This window comes from Anabrus simplex, chromosome X (assembly GCF_040414725.1).
Source record: "Anabrus simplex isolate iqAnaSimp1 chromosome X, ASM4041472v1, whole genome shotgun sequence".
NCBI classification, from domain to species: domain Eukaryota; kingdom Metazoa; phylum Arthropoda; class Insecta; order Orthoptera; family Tettigoniidae; genus Anabrus; species Anabrus simplex.
In genome coordinates, this window is record NC_090279.1 from 198,513,356 (window position 1) to 198,536,488 (window position 23,133).

Consider the following 23,133-nt stretch of genomic DNA (forward strand, 5'->3'; position numbering starts at 1 on the left):
AGTCCCTAACTCCCCTTCCTATAAACGAATATTTGCCCCAATTTCTCCTTCTGAATTCCAGCTTTATCTGCAAATACTACTAAAACTTTTTCAATTACTAATGTCATTCCATGCCATCTTTCCACTGAAAGGTCGGAACATGTCCCATTCCAACTACTGTAATGTATAAAAGATAAAATCCTAATTTTAAGACTTTTTTGTATTGAATAGGTGGTTAATTAATTAACAATTAATAAGTATAGTGAATTTCAATATGGATTACAATGATACTAATTACTTGCAACATTTTCATAACACTACTCTTTTGTCAGAAATCACCCAGAACAAATCGAGCTGTTTTTATTTGGATTTTTTAAAACTTTATTTTCAGTTTTGATGTTATTTTCTACTTTTCACTTAAATCAAAGGTGGAATATTGCTACTGAAATACCAGATTTAAAAAGTACCTATTTGGTCCACAGATTTAAATTTCAAATTTTTGCTCAACTCTCAACATGTTATCTGCGACTAATATCTGAATTGGTTTCAGGCATCGTGTTCCTGTCTGGTGGACAATCTGAGGAGGAGGCGTCCGTTAACCTTGATGCTATCAACAAGTTCAAGGGAAAGAAGCCCTGGCCTCTGTCCTTCAGCTATGGTCGTGCCCTGCAGGTAATGTATTTCAGTCTTCATACAGATTAAAATGGTCAAAAGTTATTCTATGCGATTTAGATTCATCTCTATTTGATTTAGCTGTTTGGCGTGTTATTGTGTTGCTTTGTGGTATCGAAGGATGGGCGCGAAACGCTTCAACAATACTGTATATATAGGTGTAAATTGGATTTTTAGTCATTTGGGGTTTAATGTCAGCCGTGTAAATAAAGGATATCACTGGATAAATCCAGCTATAATTGCAAATACTGCTCCTATAGATAGGACATAGTGGAAGTGAGCAACAACGTAGTACCCGCAGGCTTTTGAAATGGGGATGTATCGCAGAATGTTGAAGATTCCACGAGTGGACCACGAGGAGGTACTCTGTTGTGCCAAGTCCAAACCCTTGTAAGATGGAGGAAAGCAGCGTATTTCAGTCACATCTTGTATATAAAAATGCTGAAACTAGTACTATGACTTGAAATATAAATGTATATTTTTTATATTACTGTATTGATTAGGTGGAAACATTCCATCCTTACATTTTGTGAAGTTAAGCTTGTTCTTGTAAAACCCATTTTTATATTTTTGTGGTTTGTTTTTTGTGTTAGCTTCACAGAACAAGCTGCAGATGCAAGACTTTGCCAGAGTGTAGAAGTAAAATCCAACCTTAACTGCAGATTTGCTTGTTTTGACAGTATATAGTATCATATAAAATACTCTAAACAGAGTTTATTTCTGTTTTGCTGTTATTATTTATAATACAACTCTTGACTGTTTGTTTGCAGGCCTCTGTGCTGAGAGCATGGTCAGGCAAGGCTGACAATGTGAAGGCTGCCCAGGATGAGCTCATCAAGCGTGCTCAGGTAAGTCATTGATATCACACTCGCAAGTAAAGAAGAGTTTCTGGTAATGTCAGTTTTCACTAATCTTTACAATCCTGAATGGTACTGTTGTTAACAGTAATGCTCCCTAGAGACAGTGCGTTATTTAGAATTAAGAAGAGACATTATTATTATTATTATTATTATTATTATTATTATTATTATTATTATTATTATTATTATTATTATTATTATATTATTATTATTATTATATTATTATTATATTATTATTATTATTATATTATTATTATTATATTATTATTATATTATTATTATTATTTTATTATTATTTTTTTATTATTATTATTATTATTATTATTATTATTATTATTATTATTATTATTATTATTATTATTATTATTATTATTATTGAGGAAGTCGAAAAAACCATTAAACTAAGTTTATGTTCAAACATCAGCAAATTAGATGCAAGAACATAACATACAAAGGAATACAAAGATAGTTTGAGACACTTTTAAATAAATAGAGTTTGCCCTTATTACCTAGAATAAGAAATGTAGAGACAGTTAGTTTTCTTATGTTTGAATCAAAATTTTCAAAACCTGGAACTTACTCATGACTAAATCCATATGTGCTAACCATGTCAGTGCTTAGAAGAGTAATTTCAATATATTTTGACAGTTTCTTCTCTTTATTAGTTGTTAAGCACTTCCACTATCTTCCTGTTGGCAGCGTTGTTAGGTTCTGTTACTCTCGCCAGTATGCTAATTGCAATGTTCTCCAAAGTTCTGTTCTGGCATTACAAAATGGGGACATGTGTATAATATGTTCATTATTATGTTATGGTAATATAAGATGTTTAGTTTATGTATTCTGTTAGAAAATTTATATCAGTTGTATTCCTCTTGATTTACTTGTATATTTTTCCATTAGTAATTTTTTTATTTTTATTTTTTAACACTATTTGCAGTAGCATATTTTTCTTGTATTTACTGTAGTTCTCTAACAGCTTTGTATGGAATGATCTGGTAAACTAGTGTTAAAACTCTGCTCAAGAAAATGAAAACAATAGAGAAACTGTTGAAGGGTTATTAATATAGTAGACCTGCATAAGCAATGATTATGTGGAATCCGCCCCACTTTGAGGTTCAGAAAATGCAGTGTTTTTGATGTCATTGAAAGCACCACAAGTCTAGTTTGCACGCACAATTATCTTCATCAATTTCCCTTTTACAGCTCCTGCAAAGCCGCAACATTAAAGGCAACCTTTCCATCTTTCTCTATCCAATCATCATTGCTGCTCCTCAGCTGTGTTCCAACCCAGGTTCCTTCTTATTTGTATACTACTGTTCTTGATCAAGTCCACCGAGTGAGTTCGCCATGTAGTTAGGGGTGCACAGCTGTGAGCTTGTATTCGGGAGATGGTGGGTTTGAACCCCACTGGCGACAGCCCTGAAGATGGTGATCCATGGTTTTTTTTCATTTTTACACCAGGCAAATGCTGGGGCTCTACCTTAATTAAGGCCACGGCCGCTTCCTTCCCACACCTCGCCCTTTCTTATTCCATCGTCGCTCTGTGTCTGTGCAACGTAAACCAACTCGGAAAAACTTCTTGATCAAGTCCAGCCACATTAGTCTGGGTCTACCTCTTATTCTCCTTCCTTCAGTCTTAGTCTCCACCATCTGCTTAACACGTTCACTCCCGTATCCGATATAACATTTCACCAGTGCCTTAAGGCATTTGGTGAGAAGTATTTCAAGCTTCAGAGTTCAGTATGCATTTAGCATCTTAGGTTTACCAATAATTCTTATGAACACTCGTATGTGATGTGATTTGCCATAAGTAAGTAAGTAAACTCGTGTCCTCATCCTGAGGTGGTGCAGCTCTTTTCAGGCACACCCCCATTGGAGGTGAGCTGCATGTACCATTTCAACCACACACCAGCCCTCCTGCCAGTTTTAAATTCCTGGCAGTACCGGGAATCGAACCCGGGCCCCCGAGGACGGCAGCTAATAACACTAACCGTTACGCTATGGAGGCGGACGATTTGCCATAATGGAATATACAGGGGTATCAGAACTATACTGACAAAAAGAAAAAAATGTTATGAACAATGGTGCAGTCAGATTGGAGACAATTTTTCTTTTCGAGAACTTTGGAACTTTCGGTTGCGCGATTTAAGTTGACGGACTCAACGCATTTGCTATGCCAGAGCACAAGCCGCTGCTGTGCTTCAGGGGAGGCAACGGCAAGGCAAGGCAGTACACATTCTAAAGGGACCAGCGGGGAACTCCCATAACATCTAATATCACTGGAGACATATCATTCAGGATATCCATATTGAGCTTCATTTTTTAATCGAGGAGTTTCTCCTACTTTTTATGTTCCTTTTCAACAAGGAAAACACACATAGTGCATTGTTTAAGTTTTTAAAGCTATTAATCGCCTGCAAGTAGAATAGCACAATATAATGCCATACTGTACTGTATAGAAGAAGATAGACATCCACCGAACATTACATGTTTTTACAAACTTATTATCAATTCATTACATGTGTTTTTATTTAATGTGTATCTTGTCATTTTATATAGTACTAAGCTGAAGCTGAAGGTTTTTCATATTAAGAAACGAAACGTGTCCTCATAAGTGTCATCCACGACAACATAATAAGTTATATGCATCGAAAGGAGGAAAGTTTTTGACTTTAATTAGATACCGTCAATGCGGATATCCAATAATGATGTATAACAGGTGTACTTGTAAAGAAGCAAAAGAAACGATGAAACAACGTAATACGTGGAAAGTATCTCTTAGAAATAAATATCACATACTCATATATTATTAATAGCATCCTTTAGACTCTGGTAAATACTATATTTACTGTATTTTGATGTCTTGGGTGACATAGGACAGCAATGTTTCCTTATTTTCTTTTTCATTGAGCAGATTATTTTTTACTTGGCTTGACTTGATAATTTTCCTGTAGAATGCTTGGTATACTAAAATTGTAGTTGAACTATTGTATATATATTTTTTTATTGAGTTGTTTTGAAGTAACTATACCTAATAAGAAAGACTGATGACTGCAGGAATTGCCATTAAAGTTTCCACACTGTAGTGAAATAGGAAAGGCAGAAACTTCTTGTGGTGTTAAGACTTTAACTTTTCCAAACCTTCTTTTATCTTTCTAACTGTTTGCTTTTTCATTTTAAACTTGACTGGGTAATTTAAAGGTGAAGGTTTTTATTTATTTCTATTGGAGTTGGTGAACTTGTAGTTTTGATCTCTCTAACTTGTCAGTAATAATTTTCATACTGGAGTGGAAATTTTGCTAGTACTTACATTTTCTCTGTATTCATCAGTCTCTTTTGTGTTGATGATAACCAGTGACAACATTTCTAATTGTTTTATAGTACAATCGGTATCTTATCTACTGACCTAAACAGCTTGGTGCCTTTAGAACATTATTCATGATCTCAGGGGACAAGCAGGTTTAAAACCTCCCTGTTGTCAATTCTTTAAATGATTTTTCTGAGGTTTCTTCATCTCTGCTCCAGGTAAAACCTCTCTGAAGACTAGTATTGTTTCCTTCCCTTTGCTAAATTCAATAAATGAAGATATGTACACTATAATGGACAAAAGAGATACACAGGTTGTCAGGCAGAACACATATCGCCAGCCAAGGTGTTTCAAACTTCCTCGATGTTGCCATTTCAGATACAGCTAAATATAGTTTCTCTCCAATTTACATTTCCTCTTATCCAGGTTATCAATCAGTCACCACTGTTCTGCATTTAGGTCAGTCACCCAGGTGGCAGATTTCCTATCAGTTGTTTACCTAGTCTTTCCTTAAATAATTTCACAGACCTTGGAAATTTATCGAAGATCTCCCTTGGTAAATTATTCCAATTCCTAAATTGTCTTTGCAATAAATAAATATTTGCTCCGGTTTGTCCTCTAGAATTCCAACTTTATCTTCATTAATATGATAGCACCCTTTGTGGATCAGTGTTAGTGTCTGTCTCTGGATCCCGAGATAGCAGGTTCAAACCCGGCAGAGGTAGTTTGATTTTTGAAGTGAGGAATAAAAGTCCATGCGACACTCCCATGTTGTATGATGTCAGCATGTCTTGTAACACATTTGGTGTTCACCAGACAACATTTTGAAAGCTCAGCCATAGACACCGAAGAGAAATTCGGTTTACTCTGCTGTCTAATAGCCTTCGAGTAAAATGGAATGTCGAAATTGATGAGCAAGGAGCCAGATGGTGTCAAATTAAAATGCCTGTACACCGTAGCTGAGGCCATATAATTATATTTATTATTGAAATATAAAATCCACAGCTTGTTTCCAGTCATTCAACCGGGTCAGGGATGGAATGAATGAAGCCCCCATATAGTGGCGAGGATAGGCACTGTGCCGGCTGCCGAAGCCTGTCACACTCCTCTGGGGCAATAATTAATGACTGACAGGTGAAACAAAATGATATTGGAGAGTGTTACTGGAATGAAAGATGACAAGCAAAATTGGAGTACCTGGTGAAAAACCTGTCCTGTCTCCGCTTTGTCCAGCACAAATTTCACATGGAGTGACCACTGCCACCTGAGCCACAGAGGCTCTTATATTTATTATTATGATTTGTCATACTTTAAAAAATGCCATTCTGGCTTGTTCCACTAATGTAGTTCCACTGACAGTTCGGAACATACTACGTAGTTGAGCAGCTCGTCTCCTTACTTCAAAGTCTTCCCAGCCCAAAGTTTGTATTTTAAAAATGATGTTATTCTATTCAGTTACAATTAGCGACACAAGGATAAGTCAGTGTGGGAAGAGTCACGAATAGAAAGAGAACACAAAACAGAGATGAAAATATGAAAGGATCAGGATATTCTCTATTTCATTAAGTGCTGTCTTCAATCCCAGTTCTACATTTATTTTGTTTTTCTCAGCCGCTGACAAGATCATTTCTATTTCCCAGCTTCATCAGGAGGGCGGGCATCAACACTTACTGAAGGGCCACCTTGACAGATCTTCAGTCTTGATGTGGAATAAACACAGAAAAAGGGAAGAGACCAAAAGATAAAAATGAATACTGGTGATATACTAGGAACTCTAGACCAGGGCCTCTCAGAGTGCGTTGCGCGGTGTAAGGTGAAAAAGGCGACTTCACTAGGTTGACCATAGTGCAATTTTAGCAATAACGCTGTCTCTCTCTTTCCCTATGCTTTTCTCACTAGCTGCGCCTGTCTCCTTCCTCACTTGCTCAGCGACGCTCCATCATCCCAGCAAAGTTGAGCCGACCTTAGGGGAGCATAGCCTAGTCGCCCCGAGACAAAATGTTGGTCTGAAGAGAGCAGAGTCGGCCCGATGCACGGTGCACAGAACCTCTGTGCCTCAGTTTGCATGCGTGAGATTTTGGATGTTTGAGAGGCCCTGCTCTAGACAAACACAAAGGAGAAAAGAAACCCAACAAGTTAATTAAATTAATGGAATGAAACAGACAAGTGAAAGATAAATTTATAGATAAATAGGAACACAAAGACAGATCAGTGTGGGCAAACGACACAAGGACAAACTAAAAAATATTCAATGATGTAACATAAAATTCTTGAATAATTATTACAACAATGTACTAGAAATGTTGTTGCTGGTTAATTATGTACAGTACTTTTGTTTTGTGCATGATTGATTGCAGTGCCTTTTATTTATTTGTGTGTGTCTAACTCTCTGCAGGCAAACAGCAATGCCTCGCTGGGCAAGTACAAGCCTGGCAGTGTCAAGAGCCTTGCTGCCCAGAAAACCAACTTTGTTGCACAGCACTCTTACTAAGATACACCCTTATTTCTCATATCCATTTATTATTTGTTTTGTGGTTGTTCAGTTAACTATTAGCATTGCTAGTTAAATTCTTCCTCCCCTGCAATTTACACCGGCTACGTGCTGCTTTGTAGTTACTTGCCTCTGCTGTTCCTGTACCCTTTGCACCTGTAAGTATGCATAAACTGCTTCATAGAGTATGCTTTTTATAGTGCTTGCATTCTGTTTTTTATCACAATATCTTTTTTTTTTTACAGCTGAGATAGATGTTCAGATGTAATACTTCACAGCTAAACTATGTAAATATGATTACGCCTATTTAAGAAACTCATCACCATCGTCCTCCTTTCCCCTTATCCAATTCCTGCTAGTTCAGGGTATTTATGGCTCTTTTCCACCTTCCTCTTTCCTTCCACTGTTCTCCTCTTCTACCATTTTGTCCCAGGTTTCTTCTCCTTGCTTTCCTTTTATTGAATCGATCCACCTTTTATCTAGGTCTCCCTCTTGCTCTTTCCCTCAAACTTCATCTTCATGGTCTGTTTTAATAATTTTTTTTAATTTCTCTTCTCCTCCATCCTCTTTTTCCCCCTGTGGATGGGGACGGTAGAATAACACCCACCGGACAAGTTGGCCGTGCAGCTGTGAGCTTGAATCCAGGAGATGGTGGGTTCGAATCCCACTGTCAGCAGTCATGAAGATGGTTTTCCGTGGTTTCCCATTTTCACACCAGGGAAATGCTGGGGGCGGTATCTTAATTAAGGCCACTGCCACTTCCCTGCCATTCCTACCCCTGTCCTATCCCATCGTCGCCATAAGACCTATCTGTGTTGGTGCTAAGTAAAACAAATTGAAAAAGAAAAGAATAACACCCACAGTATCCCCTGCCTGTCGTAAGAGGTGACCAAAAGGGGCCCCAGGGGTCTTAACTTGGGAGCGTGAATTGGTGACCATGGGGCTCTGAGCTGAGTCCTGACATTGCTTCCACTTACTTGTGCCAGGCTCCTCACTTTCATCTATCCTATCCAACCTCCCTTGATCATCTCTTGTTCTTTCAAGACCCCAACGGTATTAGTTCGTGGCCCTTGTCCTTCTTTGGCCGATACTTTCATTTTCAGAAGTGTCGGATCTCTTCAATACTTTCTGTCTGATTAGTGTTATATAGAGGATGGTTGCCTAATTGTACTTCCTCTTAAAACAATAATCACCACCACCACTTCATCCTCTTTACATGTCCAGACCATCTTAGTTTATTCCTATCAATTGTCTCATTTAGGTTTTCCATTCTGATCTCCTTTCTCTTGTCTTTGTTTCTCACTCTCTCTTTCCTATCATTCTTCTTAGGTATTTCATTTCACTGGCTAGAATTCTACTCTCCTCCCTATGTATCATTGTACAGGTCTCAGTTGCATAAGTCAGTATGAGTGCATTATACATGTTGTACACTATCTCTTTACACTTCCTTATTCCAGACTAGGTTTCTTACACTCTGGTAGAATGCATTGCCCTGTTGCACAAAAAAGCAAAGCAAAGAAGCAAAGTCATCTCTGTACAGGCCATGAAGGCCCTAGGAGGGGTGGAAGGTAAAGGCTTCCACTATCCGCAACCTCGGCACTTGATGGGGTAGAGTGGTTAGCACTACGCCCGACCGCCTTTGCCCCAGGAAGTAACATGGTACTCATTTTTGGTGTAGGCTGAGTGAACCTCAGGGCCATGTGCACCTCCGGAAGTGGAAATCTCTTTTCTTAAATTTTACGACTTCCTGATGGGGATTCGAACCCACGTCCTTCCGGGCGAACCGAGCACGCCTTTACCGCCTCAGCCAGTCAGCCCCTGCCCTGTTGCACCCTGTTGCTAATCTCCATGTCCAGCCTTGTATTCTACATTAATTCACTTCCTAAATATTTGAAACTGTACAATTTCAAGGCTTTGACCACCAGTTTTCACAATGCCTTTCCCTTGTCTTTCTCCTCTCGATATCACCGTGGTTTTGCTTTTCTTTGCACTCTTTCATACCATACTTTTCAATTTTCTTGTTCATCTACTTCCTTTTCTTTGTCCCTATCTTTCTAAATATGACTTAATTTGGCACTTTTGATTCCTTTTGATTACTTTCTGTTGTCTTAATTACTACTTTCACTCTAAGGAATTGTGGTATTCATGTACAAAATCAGTTTCTTAGCCATTTCCTGTTAGTAAGAAAAAGCTTTCTTACAAGCAAATTGCACATTTTCGTTTCAACCAATTAATATTTTAGTAATTAATTATTATTTTGTTTCTGGTATCATAATATGTGGTGACATTGACAGTGAAGGATAAATGATCTATTCAAATGTTGGTATGAAGTTTGAGAGTTGTCTGCTGTGTTGCTTTTTAAACTGGTAATATGTTAAAGCAATAGGTGCTTTTTTTTTTTTTTTTTTTTTTTTTTGACATGAGCTGCATGTACCATTTTAATCATATACCAGCACTCCTGTCATTCTCAAATTTGTAGCAGTAACAAGAATCAAACTCAGGCCTCCAGTGACAGCAGTTAGTAGATTAATTTATTATTAATTAATACAACTTCCCCCATGAGGAGGCTGCCACAAGGACGAAAAGGTATATCAACTACAAATTATTATGTCTTCCAAGTCATTGCTGAATTTGTTAGAATGTGCAAGATAGAAAAGATAGCAAAGAACGCAAGGCTCAGAAATAAATCTGGAAATATAGTATGATGTACAGCTCATCAAATTCTTTATAAATGACTGTGGAGTATGGTTATTGGTGAAGTGTGTCTGGTTGAGACCAAGAGAATCCCACAGCTGTACAAGAAATTTAGGGATTGTGCCTCGAGCACTGATGTGTCTCAAAGCGTACTATTATGCTATGGAGGTGGACAGCTCTTCATAGTATAAAGTGGAGAGGTAGTCTGGCAATCTACTTTACTTAGTCGAACTGTGTACTTGCTGTTCGTCCTGGAGATCTGCTGTCTTCTACTTAGCCTTGTAAAACAGTATTTTCCACATTTTGCCTTTTTTTCCTCAGAAGTATTAGACTAGCTGTTGCGAATTCATTCCTCAAGCTCAAGGTTATTCACTGCTACACATCAGAGGGTGGGATAGAGGCTTCAGATCCATAATACGCTATAACTGACTACAAATTGGGTAAATCTATTAGGAATGCACAGGTATATTTTTTTTAAATACCATTATGTGATCTGCAGTTAGCTATAGTCAGTCTCACTAGGCATAGGGTAGAGAAAAATGAATTCTATCTGCAGACAGATAAAGGTAGAAAATCATGAAGACAAGGAAATGAAATGGCATATGGCTTTGTGTCAGGAGTGTCCGAGAACATGTTTGGCTCGCCAGGTGCAGGTCTTTTGATTTGACGGCCGTAGGCGACCTGTGCGTTGTGGTGAGGATGAAATGATGATGAAGACGACACATACACGCAGCCCCCATGTCAGCGGAATTAAGCATGATGATTCAAAGTAACTAAGGGCCAGCATGCTAACCATTTAGCAATGGAGCCAGACGTGAAGACAAGGGAATTAGACTTAGCAAAAAGATTAGTGAAAAGTTTGAAAGATCCAGGTTTGAGACATAACATGGCATGTAGGTATGCTGTAACAGTCAGCAAGGGAATGCCTAGGAACAATGGTGTGTAAAGATGGAAAAAGACCAACATTTTAGTGGAATGATGAAGTCAGGACAGTTTGTAAATGAGTACAAAAAAGGACTCCAAACAAGAACTAATGTAAGTAGGGAATTGTTTGTAGATGAAATTAGGGCGCAGGGTGTAACCATTTTATTGGGTTCACGGGTACCTGGAGAATAAATGTTGCTCAAAAGCATGAATAGGGACAAACATGCAAACACAAATGACAGAAATCTGCAAGCTTTGGCATTCATGTAGACAAACATGGAGAAACGGGATAAAAATACCGGAAATTGGAAGACTCATAATTTAAAAAAAATTAAAATCATTGAACGTTTTTCAAACCACGAGTATGGATTTGTTGAAACTATATACATCCTTATACTCTGAGTCATACGGATACCCATAGTTGAGAAAGGGATTGCTTATTATCCGTACATTGGCAGCCCTGAAAATGGTGTTCCATGGTTTCTCATTTTTACACCAGGCAAATGTTGGGGCTGTACCTTAAATCTTCCCATCGCCATAAACCTTCGAAGTGTTAGTGTAACAAAAAAAAAAAAAAAAAAAGCAAAAAAAAAAAGAAAAGGCTTGGTTAAACAGTAGTGAAACCTTCATTTATTGTAATAAGGAATCTAGGAAAGGCAGGGAAAAGGGAAATGAATGCCATTTTGCATAAATCGCACCACAGAGCTAATTGCAAATATTGTTGATAATTTTGGAAACTGAATGCTGAGTAATGGATTGTAGTTAAGATGGATGGATGTATGTATGTAGAGCCGTATTTAGGCATGGACCTTATGGGCCTGAGACCAGGGCGGCAAATATGAATAGGTTTAATAGTTTGAAAACGTGTTTTTAGATTGCACGCACTGAATAACAGAATTGTCATTCTGCTTATGTGAAAGCTCTCGGGAATAATATTATAAATACCACCACAATGTTGAAACACAGCTTCTGCATATGGGTATCAAGATGGCGTGGAATGACATTAGTAGACAAAGAGTTTGAGTGGTGTCTTTAAAAGTAGGAAAGATCACAATATGAAGACAAAGTTGGAATTCAAGAGGATAAATTAGGGCATATATTTTTTTTAAAGAAAGGGAGTCAGGGATTGGAATAACTTACCAAGTTCAATAAATTTCCAATTTCTTTGAAATCATTTAAGAAAAGGCTAGGAAAACAACAGATAGGGAATCTGCCACCTGGGCTACTGCCCTAAATGCACATCATTAGTGACTGCTGATCAAGAAGGCTGCTGATTTTCCATAATACCAGGAGTTCCGGAGAAGTCCGTGAAAATGAAAGCCATTTTCTTTCATTTTTAAAGAGTTTTATTAATGTTTTTCTGTCTTACATACACAACATGGATGGTTGAAAACAATAACGGCAAGCGGCTCAAATTATAGTAGATTGGCAGAAGGGAAGAAGATGAGGGTAAGTTCTCTAAGACACCAAAAGCAGACTTGTTTTCCCAAAAGAACCAAACTACAATATAACTCAAACAACTTCCTCTCATACAATGATGAAAATGATAATGATGGTACTGGCACTAAAACTTTGAGTTCCGTTTTACTTGTTGCCATTGGTGTGCTGTTGGAACTGTAAGTGAAAATCATGAAGACGATCTAGTACCAAGAGAAGTTAAGTCAAACGATTACCGTTATTTTTGGCTTCTTCTCTCTCCTTCATCCATTCCCTTTTCCGGGTTCTCTCTGGGTATGGTAGTGTACCAAAGCCCCCCACCTTACTCGATCTTTCCACCATTCCTCTTGCTATCAACTCCTCTATTTGCAATACAGTCCACAACAGAGCTCCTCCATCTTATTCTAGGACGTCCCCTAGGCCTCTTTCCAGTCTCTGTATCCATGAATGTTCTCTTTGGTATTCTCTCTCCTGGCATTCTCATCATGTGTACAAACCATTTTAGCTTTGCTATATCAATCTCTTCTTGAAGTTTACACACTCCTACGCTTCACCTTATTTCCTCATTTCATATTCTATCTCGTCTAATCTTTCCCTGTATGCTCCTCAAGAACCTCATTTCAGCTGCTTTTATCTTACTTTGGTTCCGCTTAGTTAATGTCCAGGCTGCTGAAGCATAGGTCCGTATAGGTTTATAATAGGACGAGTATAAAACCTTCTTGCACTTCATCGGCATATCTTTGTTCCATACAATGTCTCTCACACACTGGTAGAAACTTGCAGACTGCTGTATTCTTAAATCAATTTCTCCATCCAAATTTCCATCTTGTGATATCACACTGTCCAAATATTTGAAATTTTTCACTACCTCAAGAGGTTCATTTCCTATTTTTATCATTCCCCTGGATTTTCTGTTACCTCTTGTCATGATAAAAGTCTTACTTTTTGCAGTACTAATTTTAATTCCAAAATTTCTTATCTCTTCATTCCATAAATCAACTTGTGTCTGTACTTCCTCTTCATTATCTCTCCAAATTACAATGTTATCAGCAAAGAGCTTAGACTTTATTTGCTCGTCCATCATCTTCTCCTTGATATTATGTAGAATTCTATCCATGATGATAATGAAAAATAAGGGAGACAATACACTTCCCTGTCTTAAGCCTTAAGCCTTAAGCCTTGGCTTATGAATAGGAATTGTAATATTGTCGTATCAAGTTTAAGGAAGGGGGAGGGGGCAAAATTATTTGGGCCTAGAGGTATTGCAGTATTTAAATTCAGTAATGTATGTATGTATGTATGTATGTATGTATGTATGTATGTATGTATGTATGTATGTATGTATGTATGTATGTATGTATGTATGTATGTATGTACAGTCCACAGGTGACATGTCTGCATAGCAATATCTCTCTTCCTGAAAACATAGTCTCAAAACATCCTAAGCATATTACAGCTAACGCTAGTCCTGAAGTTAGTAAAATTGACCTGATCATTGTTATAAAATATCTTATTGTGTTAGCTAACGACAGTGCTTCTGTTGAGAAACTTCCGAACACAGACTTTATTTATTTTCACTAATAAGGAATAGGGTAATAGGGGACTAATTGGAATATCTATTTATACATGATGATAAATGTATCAAAGTTTGATCGTAGAACATGATTTATAATCACACACACACAAAAAAAAAAAAAAAATTAAAGTACCTACCTTCAAGATCCGGCTAATGGTATATTTCATGAAATTGTCAATTGCGAAGAAACACCAAACAAAACAAATCTTGACAACAAAATAGAACTTACAGGAGTAACAGTGTCCATGAGGTCTTTGCCACCCCCACATTTTCAGGTATAGTAGTGGAGTGTTTTCTATGGCAATGAGGGTGTGACTGTGAAAGAGACAGCTTATTTCCCTGATCCCCGCCTCATCCTGCATTAGCAAACACGCCAGCTCCAGACAGTGCAGTATTTATGGAGTGCGCACAAAGTCCGTATATCCCTAAGTGAAATTCTACCTTCTGAGTCATTGTTTGGAATTGTTGCAGCATCCGACCACAAGTATCAATACGGTCTCTCCAGATCATCATCTGATAATTCCTTGACACTCAATAGACACCAATACCTCATTTTCTGATCCACTTTGATGTGTTTCCTTGTGGTTAATTCCGATATTCGCAACTCTGACACACGTTTCTGTATGGATTTGACCGGAGATCGTTCGATAGATTTTTCCACATAAGCACTAATTCAAGTTTGGTGGATGGTCTTCCGCTTCTTGGTGCATCACAAACACTGCCCATTAAATAGGCTTTCTTTTCCCATGCTAACAACGTCTTCTTTGTCGGTGCTGTTTTCACAAACCACGTGATGAAATCGTTCCTCACATTTTTAATTGATTTGCCACTAATTTTACACTCGTGAATCCACACAGCTGCTAGCAAACGTTCCTCAATCATATAATCACTTGTATCAGCCATTCTTTCAATATCTTGGCACCAGCTGCTGTCAACAATCTAAGTTGATAACAGTGTGTATCTGACAATAGAAATAAATAATGAGTAGGGGTATACAGACTTTGTGCGCACTCTGTATGTATCACCAGGTTCATGGCATGAAGTTGATCACTCTGTCAGCTCTTACATCTGAGATTCATTGAAAAATGTTTCCAAACTCCATTGTCACACCATATTATGGTAATTGTACCGTTTCATATTTTAAATTGCATTTAAATTTATCTATTTTATTTTCTGTTTCCAGGCTAATGGCAACGCAGCTCTAGGTAAATACGAGGCTGGCAGTGTCACCGGCAAGGCAGCAGATGTAGGTTTGTTCATCAAGGACCACAACTACTAAGCGGCTACAACGTTATGCGAAGGGAGAGCAACGAGAAAATTGTTTTGAATTGTAGAAGAAAGTAAGGTATATTACTGTATGTGTACATTGGCTCTTTAAATCATGAGGGTTTAAAGTTTCGTCGCAGAAAAGTAAAGGGAAGAGTCTCTTAATTAAATGTTTACGGAAAGAAGAAAATAGGCAAATTTGTTGACGGCAGTAACAACAAATATTGGTGAATACAGTTAGAAATACCAGGAAAAACAACTAGTTATGTTTTGGGAAGGGATTTTTGAAGGCGAACAAACAGTTAATGGCATTTGGTTTTAAACTCCACTCACTGGTTTAAAAGGAAATAATGGGAGTAACATGTAATTTATTTCAGTATTTTTTTCCCCCCCTTTTAAATCTTACTTTTAGTGATAACTTTAAAGTGAAAAGCTACCAATTAAAAGAAAATCAGTGTTTAAAAAAGTCCAGTTTTAGCTTGCAGTTATATGTAGCCGTCAAGTCTTAAACTAGACGATTCTACAAGATGTGATTTGCTGTTGTGATCCAACTTTTAAAAACAAAATCAAATCAAAAAATAATAGTGAGACATACATTGTAAGTAAATTATATATACAGTATATACATAAGAAGAAAAATATATTCTAGAATTCAGGTGTATAATTAAGTAAACCAATTTTTCTTCTCGTTGTTTATCTGTTTTATGAGAATGGAAAGCAGAAATGCAGGACTCTTCATAAAGTTAAATGTATGTGTGTATATATTTCTTCATTTAGTGTTTTCTGTACGTAACCACAATGCTTCATGACTTATGATACAAATTATGTGTATAAAAAAAAAAGTAAGAATCTAATTATGTTATAAACCTCTATCTATGTAATGTCACCAATGTAAATGCTGTGGAGGAAGAATTAAACTTAATGGAACACCAGCAACATGTTTTCTTTATAATCCTTTGCACAGACTTTTTCAGCTTTCTGCAGAATCGGTGAACTGTCATCTCAAACTTTATCCACAACAGAATGGTTCTACTTTACATCTCATTTGTGTATTGGTTGTCAGCTTGTATTTTATAACTGCTAGGCACTTCAGTCTGCTGAAACTAATTTTGAATAAATACATTTATAAACTATCTGAAAAAGAAAACCTATATATACAGGTTTATTATTTTAGAAGCCCAAAAATCCACAGTTGTAGCTCTTCAGGCAAGCAACTCAATGTTGAAAACATCCTGGGGATATGAGCTACGAATTTTAGGTAAATAAAATATAATAAAGTATGAAAATATATTCTTTATTTATTCCTAAAATTTACAATCCTTTTCTTAATCATTGTTATCCGGTTAGTTAGATTAGCAGTTTGCCTTTTACTACCACTATGAGCGCTAATGTGAGTCACTGCATTGTTTCACTTAAGCACCACTACGAGTGCTAATGTGAGTCACTGCATTGTTTCACTTAAGCACCACTACGAGTGCTAATGTGAGTCACTGCATTGTTTCACTTAAGCACCACTACGAGTGCTAATGTGAGTCACTGCATTGTTTCACTTAAGCACCACTACGAGTGCTAATGTGAGTCACTGCATTGTTTCACTTAAGCACCACTACGAGTGCTAATGTGAGACAATGCATTGTTTCACTTAAACACCACTACGAGTGCTAATGTGAGTCAATGCAGAGTTTCACTTAAGCACCACTACGAGTGCTAATGTGAGTCAATGCAGAGTTTCACTTAAACACCACTACGAGTGCTAATGTGAGTCAATGCAGAGTTTCACTTAAGCACCACTACGAGTGCTAATGTGAGACAATGCATTGTTTCACTTAAGCACCACTATGAGCGCTAATGTAAGTCAATGCAGAGTTTCATTTAAGTCCTTATAACTACATTCTGTGTGGACATTTTTCAAAAAATTAAAAAGCCCCTTTGGGTATTGAATCAAGGAACACGTTACAGAAAGAAATATGTAAATAAGTTAATTTGGCTAAGATTTGAATCGAAAGGAAAACAAGCGATTTTAGGCTGTTTTCCCAGAACTGCATTTAGGCCAGAAATGATTTTCGAAATTTGTTTTTTTAGTTTGATAGAACTATTCCACGACTCTCAATTTAAAACCTTTCAGGGCCCTTTAGCCCTTCAACTTTCAGCACAATTGAGGAAATTGCTTAATTTTACGTTTTTTGTAGTATAGGAACACCTACTTTGCCTGCTAAGAAATATTTTCAACATTAAAACAACAACAAAAAAAACCCATGGCACTACAGCCCTTGGCCTACCAAGCGACCGCTGCTCAGCCCGAAGGCCTGCAGATTACGAGGTGTCATGTGGTCAGCACGACGAATCCTCTTGGCCGTTATTCTTGGCTGCCTGGCCGAGGCGGTAAAGGCGTGCTCGGTTCGCCCGGAAGGACGTGGGTTCAAATCCCCATCGGGAAGTCGTAAAATTTAAGAAACGAGATTTCCACTTCCAGAGGTGCATATGGCCCTGAGGTTCACTCAGCCTACACCAAATGAGTACCAGGTTAATTCCTGGGGGCAAAGGCGGCCGGGCGTAGAGCTAACCACTCTATCCCATCACGTGCCGAGGTTAACAATGGTGGAAGCCTTTACCTTCCACTCCTCCAAGGGCCTTCGTGGCCTGTATGGAGGTGACTTTGCTAACATTAAAACCAACCTCCTCTATTAACATGCTGCCATGAATGACATGGTAATGCAGATCACATGTGATAGAGATTTTACAAAGGAATAAACATAGAAATTGTTATAAGTAATGACATTATGCGCTGAATATGTGGTGCTTCGGGAGCCTAATGGAATCTCGGAGAGCTATCGTAACTATTTCTTAAATGCCCCACATGGGTAGCTGGAAATGCTTCCATGTGTCAGTGAAATGTCGAAGTCCATTAGTCCTATTACTTCAATCTCTTGAAGATAGTATTTTGACTTGTAGTAGGGGATTGTAGGTTCATAGATCTCTTGTTTCTCTGGTTGGCCTTTGTGGTGTTCAAACTGTAGTCTATGATGAAGCCTTTTGCTGTGCTCTCTGAAGGCTATCATGCCGATATGATGAGAACTGCTGTTTATGGCAAATCCGTGAAGTCCTTCGTGGACATTAAAGGTCTTCTTTCTCAGTTCTTTGACTATTATTTGAATATTCAGCCCCAAAGGCTGGTTTGATCTTCAATAGCTCCATCCTCAGCTGTCATAGAAGGCCTAGGCATCTTTAAAGAGGCATACTAGGGAAATGAAGAGTGAAATATAGTACTCACACCTTTTAGTGATACATGCACACCCTAGTGCTGAATCGATCGACCTCGGTTACCTTCGAGATTTGTATTGGCAACCTTTGAAACACAAACTATGAATCGCTTATTCATCACTGTACGACATCTGGTGTACACTTTATGTACTAGTACTGTTGTTGTTTACACAGCAAAGCCAAACAATAAAATTCATGCTAGTAACAAGATTCGCATCAAGAAATATTATATAATGTTAAATAATGTATGTGTGACACAGTTGTTGACGTAAGATAATAAATGTTTAGAAAATTCATATCAATCGATCATATTATCGATTCAATTCCATTCAGTTGGCAGTATAACCAGAACCGGGAGAGCTCCCTCCTTACTCCTCAACCAGTTACAAAGTAATATCACTAAAAGGTGCGTGGACTGTAGTTTCCCGTTGCTTTCCTCAATGGACAAGAAGTTCCCGTTACATATGAGTCTGCCAAGCCCACTGAAATGCATGTACCAACCGACCCTTTGAGCAACGTTTTCACACCATTCAAAACAGGGACTGGCTGCATTAGGAATGGCATACTGGCATCCCTCATACCACAGTCATTTTCACATTGTCAAAGCCATGCATAAGACTAACAAAATTGTTCTATTTAGGTGTCAAATCAGTAGGAGGTTTGGTAATAAATAATGATATGTCTTATTAAACTTACATTTACTGTTCAAAACACGCGACTCCGCCTATCTCATCGCACAAGCTTATGAAGACATTATGTATTACCAAACCTCCTACTGACGCGGATTTTATCAAATACAGTACCATGTAACTCAGCATTAAGACATTTTTAATTTAAAATAAGTGTGTCAACACTGTAACAATGGATTGAATGAATGAGTATATGAGTGAACATCAAGATCATTGTCATAACAAACTGGTGAACATATTAGACTTTCAAAGCTACTCTTTCAAACATATTTTATTATCACAACACATCATTGTAATTTAGCATTCGTCATTCATAATTAGTGTTTTAATATTATTTGTTGTTTTTATTAAGATGAAATTTCTTCAGCAGCTGAAGATGACCCACAAATAGGGTCGAAACCGGTACTGTTATATAAAAATATTTTAAGTACCTTATAAGAAATAAATGTATTGATTAAGTGGAAAGTTCCTACTGTTATATTTGCGATCATTAGAATCATCAATACGGATAATAAAGCTAAAAGATTATAACATTAAACAATCATAAGTTAAATACTCTCGGCTATATACGTGTTCTACCCAAACACTACAAGCATGTTAAAATTTTTCTTTCCATGTACCCGTTGTTGAGGAACGTAAGTCTCCGTTAAAAGGAAGAAAAAAAGGTTGTGATCATACAGTTGGAAGTAATCCTATGGACAATGTTGGTTTGCATAATGGTACGGCTGGTACGGGCTAGGAAAAGCGGCGGCCCGAAGGGGCTGGATAAAGGTCGTATTAAGCGAAAGATACCAACTTCAATTAACAACGAGATCTCGCCAAGCTTCTTTAATTACAAGTTCAAAAACTTTAACTCCTTTAAGAACATCAAATAACAACAATTTACAATTAAGAAGATAATACCCGTATATACATTCAAAATTATTACAAAATATTAACGAGGGAGCCAGCCCTCTCTATAGGTACAAGTTCACATGCATACGTGAAGGGTTTCGCATTGCAATTTCCCGAACATAAGCCGGGGATCAATAAGGAATATGAAAGACCTTCAAATTTTACGATAAGATTGAGGATAAATTAAACATGGCCTTCCAGTATCTTAACCAACGCAACGCCCGAAGGCACATAGAAAATCCGTAGTAGATTACAATAATGTAGAAAAACCACCTACTTAACCCCACTATGGAATGTTTCGGCCATGAAAGTACTTTCTTTAAATTGAATCAAACACATCAACTGGAAATCTTAAATGAAGATTAAATCCAAAGCACAAAGTTCCTACCATTACACAGTGACAAATCTCGTGTTTACCTCAGGCACCTTCCCAAATTTCAACATTTTAAGGGGACAGTACAATACCAAGGTCCCTCTCCCTCTCTCTCTTACCTCCGCGCTAGCGTGCTGGGTTCGACGGGCTTCGAGGCAACCCCGGGAGATAACAGACTGCACTCAGTGCAAACAGGAGAATGACCCGGCCGGCCGAGGAGAACGACCACTAGCCGCGCAGCGGTCACGTAGACCGAAACTCCCCTCTAGAAGAGAGGGGAGTTGCAGAGGGGTGCGAAGCAAGAGGGATAGAGAGAACTCGGAAGGGAGGGAGGACTCTTGAGGGTGAGAATACTACTACATTTCCCTGAAGACATGCAGAACGGGCAGAAAGACATTTATTCTATAAGAGGGGCAAGGATAGGAAATAAAATACATGTAAATATATCAAATTACACAATAAATAATACAGCTTGCAAGCACACACAATGTAAAAACGCTGAAGAAAGATAGTCTGGAGGGGGGGGGGGGGGGAATCACAGTTTACACGGTTCACATAATATAGCAAATATCTCCTCATAATAACAAATGGCTTTAATAAAATATAAGAAAACAAAAGAAAATACAATAATAGGTTCTTTCTAACACGCAGTTTCTTGCCATTACATAGACTCATTCATGTATTGCTCTACACGCATGTGCTGACTTTGTATCCATTACAGGATTGATACACGATTGGGTTGTGTTGGAATGGATTCTTGTTCATTTTATGAACTGGCATGGAATTGGAGTAACACAGTCCAATGAAAGCTTGCGTACTTAACATATGGATTTTAGTGCCAGGAGTGTCTGAAAACATGTTCGGCTCGCCTGGTGCAGGTCTATCTATTTGACTCACATGGAAGACCTGAGCATCTGGATGTGGGATCATTATAATAATGAGGCAGGGAGAGGGTGAAACCCGGCATCGGTACATAGCCTACCCTTGTCGAATAACACCAAGGGGTCTGCTCAAACCTTTACATCCCCACTGGCGGACAAATCACCATCAACAGCGTCGTATGATCTTGCTCCATATGAACTTTTTGATCTGCTAGCTCCTTCGATGTTAAGTTGGAGAATTTGTAGAGTGTGATCAAAGTTTACACGTGTACAGCTGTCAGAAATGTGTGTCTGCACGGGTAGATGTACCAGCTCATCAATTCACGCAGATGAACTAGTAGTTAGCAATACCTTTTCAAACACAATTGAAAAGTATTGAAAAGTATTGAAAAGGAAGCCGAAGGAGCACCATGTATTTCTATGATGAGTGCTGCAATGGCATATATTGGAGAGTATTTGGTTTGTCTCAGAGTCTCTTGATAAAATTAGTAGTATCCAGAGCCTATTGAACCTGCTAAGATGGAGTCAGAAGGCCAGCGCCTCAACCGTCTGACCCATTCAGCAATTCAGTCCACCTTTATCCCCCACCTGTGGTGGTAATTTAGTCAAGAACACTTTATCCAGTAAAATCTCAACTTTTCAATCACAAAATTTTTGTGTAAAAAAAAAAAACTAAATAAGATTTGCATATACAGGGGGGTTGGAAGCAACATGAAATAAATACTATTCTAATGTGTGGGGAAGGTGATCATCCTGAGGAACTGAGCAGAATAATATTGCAAAAGTTTCTGCATCCCTCTGTACTAACTACAAAAAGGACATGACAGATGAGTCTCAGCGAAATTACTTCTTGAGAAAAAGAGAATCGAGGAAAACTGCTCTACGGTACAGTAGCAAAAATACAGTATCCAGTGCAAACCCTTGTAAATGCCAGACATTAGTTTTGACAGTTATGTGTGCTATCTGATAAAGAAAATCCACAGCTGAGTTGAACTCCTAGAGGTAAGAAGAGAACATTTATTATTTTCTCCTTCATTCTACTGAATAAAGTACACTGATGTACAAGAAATATAGTGTATAAGAAAATCTGTGCTGGTTTCAGCTCCAGATGGTAATAGTAGTGCATGTTGATGTGAGGTTGTATCCTAGTGCTGCAGTGGTCAAGACACACACTGCTAGGCGGACACTGTTCATGAAGACAACGCCGCGAGTGAGCAAGCTTTATATTACTTGTAGGCTAAGCCTCTGTTTAATTTGACAGATAACATTAGAGGTTTACTGTAGTTTCCATGGCAACGACGACGTCACCTGCATCGTCAAAAATGGTAATTTAGTTTTAGAGGCTTTACACCAGTGATGTACAGACCCTGGGAAACTGGCAGCAGACACACTGAATTGGCACAGGTGAGTGACATCACAGTCCGCTGTGCTCGCATGCACAGTATAACTAGGTTGCATTTGTAGTTAGTCGTAGTTAACATAATGGAGGTTATTGCGGAAGGTTCAAAGCGGAGACTCCCGGCTTCATTGTAGTTTTGACATGAATAGGAAGTATTATTCTTATTTATGAATGCTCAAGGGTCGGGAAAATTTGTCACAAAACTTTGAAGCAACTGAAGAAATTCAATCTAAAACTCCATATTGCAGTCAATATAGAGATGAAGATTGTCTAGCACTAATAAAGCGATGAAAGGAGGAAATGATCAACCAAGAGGTAGGTATTATATTCAATATTTCAGAGTTTATGTTTGATTATGTCTGATCATATTAGCCTGTTAAATATTGTTCAAAACTGAATATGCACTAACTACGATGATGGCATTCTGTTA

General features: G+C 37.9%; 1 protein-coding gene across 5 annotated transcripts in view; it reads left to right on the top strand.

Moving 5' to 3' along the window:
* Positions 1-16,138, top strand: part of Ald1 (fructose-bisphosphate aldolase) — a 248,565-nt gene extending 232,427 nt beyond the window's left edge. For 4 of the 5 annotated variants that reach the window (XR_010861712.2, XR_010861715.2, XR_010861713.2 and 1 more), the window contains exons 6-9: positions 530-651; positions 1,422-1,499; positions 7,214-7,467; positions 15,124-16,138. Coding sequence is in view for 1 of the 5 variants with exons in the window: in XM_067158889.2 (XP_067014990.1) it covers positions 530-651; positions 1,422-1,499; positions 15,124-15,219 (296 nt within the window). In the remaining 4 variants the exon portion in view is untranslated. The remainder of the gene's footprint in view (positions 1-529; positions 652-1,421; positions 1,500-7,213; positions 7,468-15,123) is intronic. The other variant, XM_067158889.2, reaches the window with a different exon arrangement.
* The last annotated feature ends 6,995 nt before the right edge of the window (positions 16,139-23,133 follow it).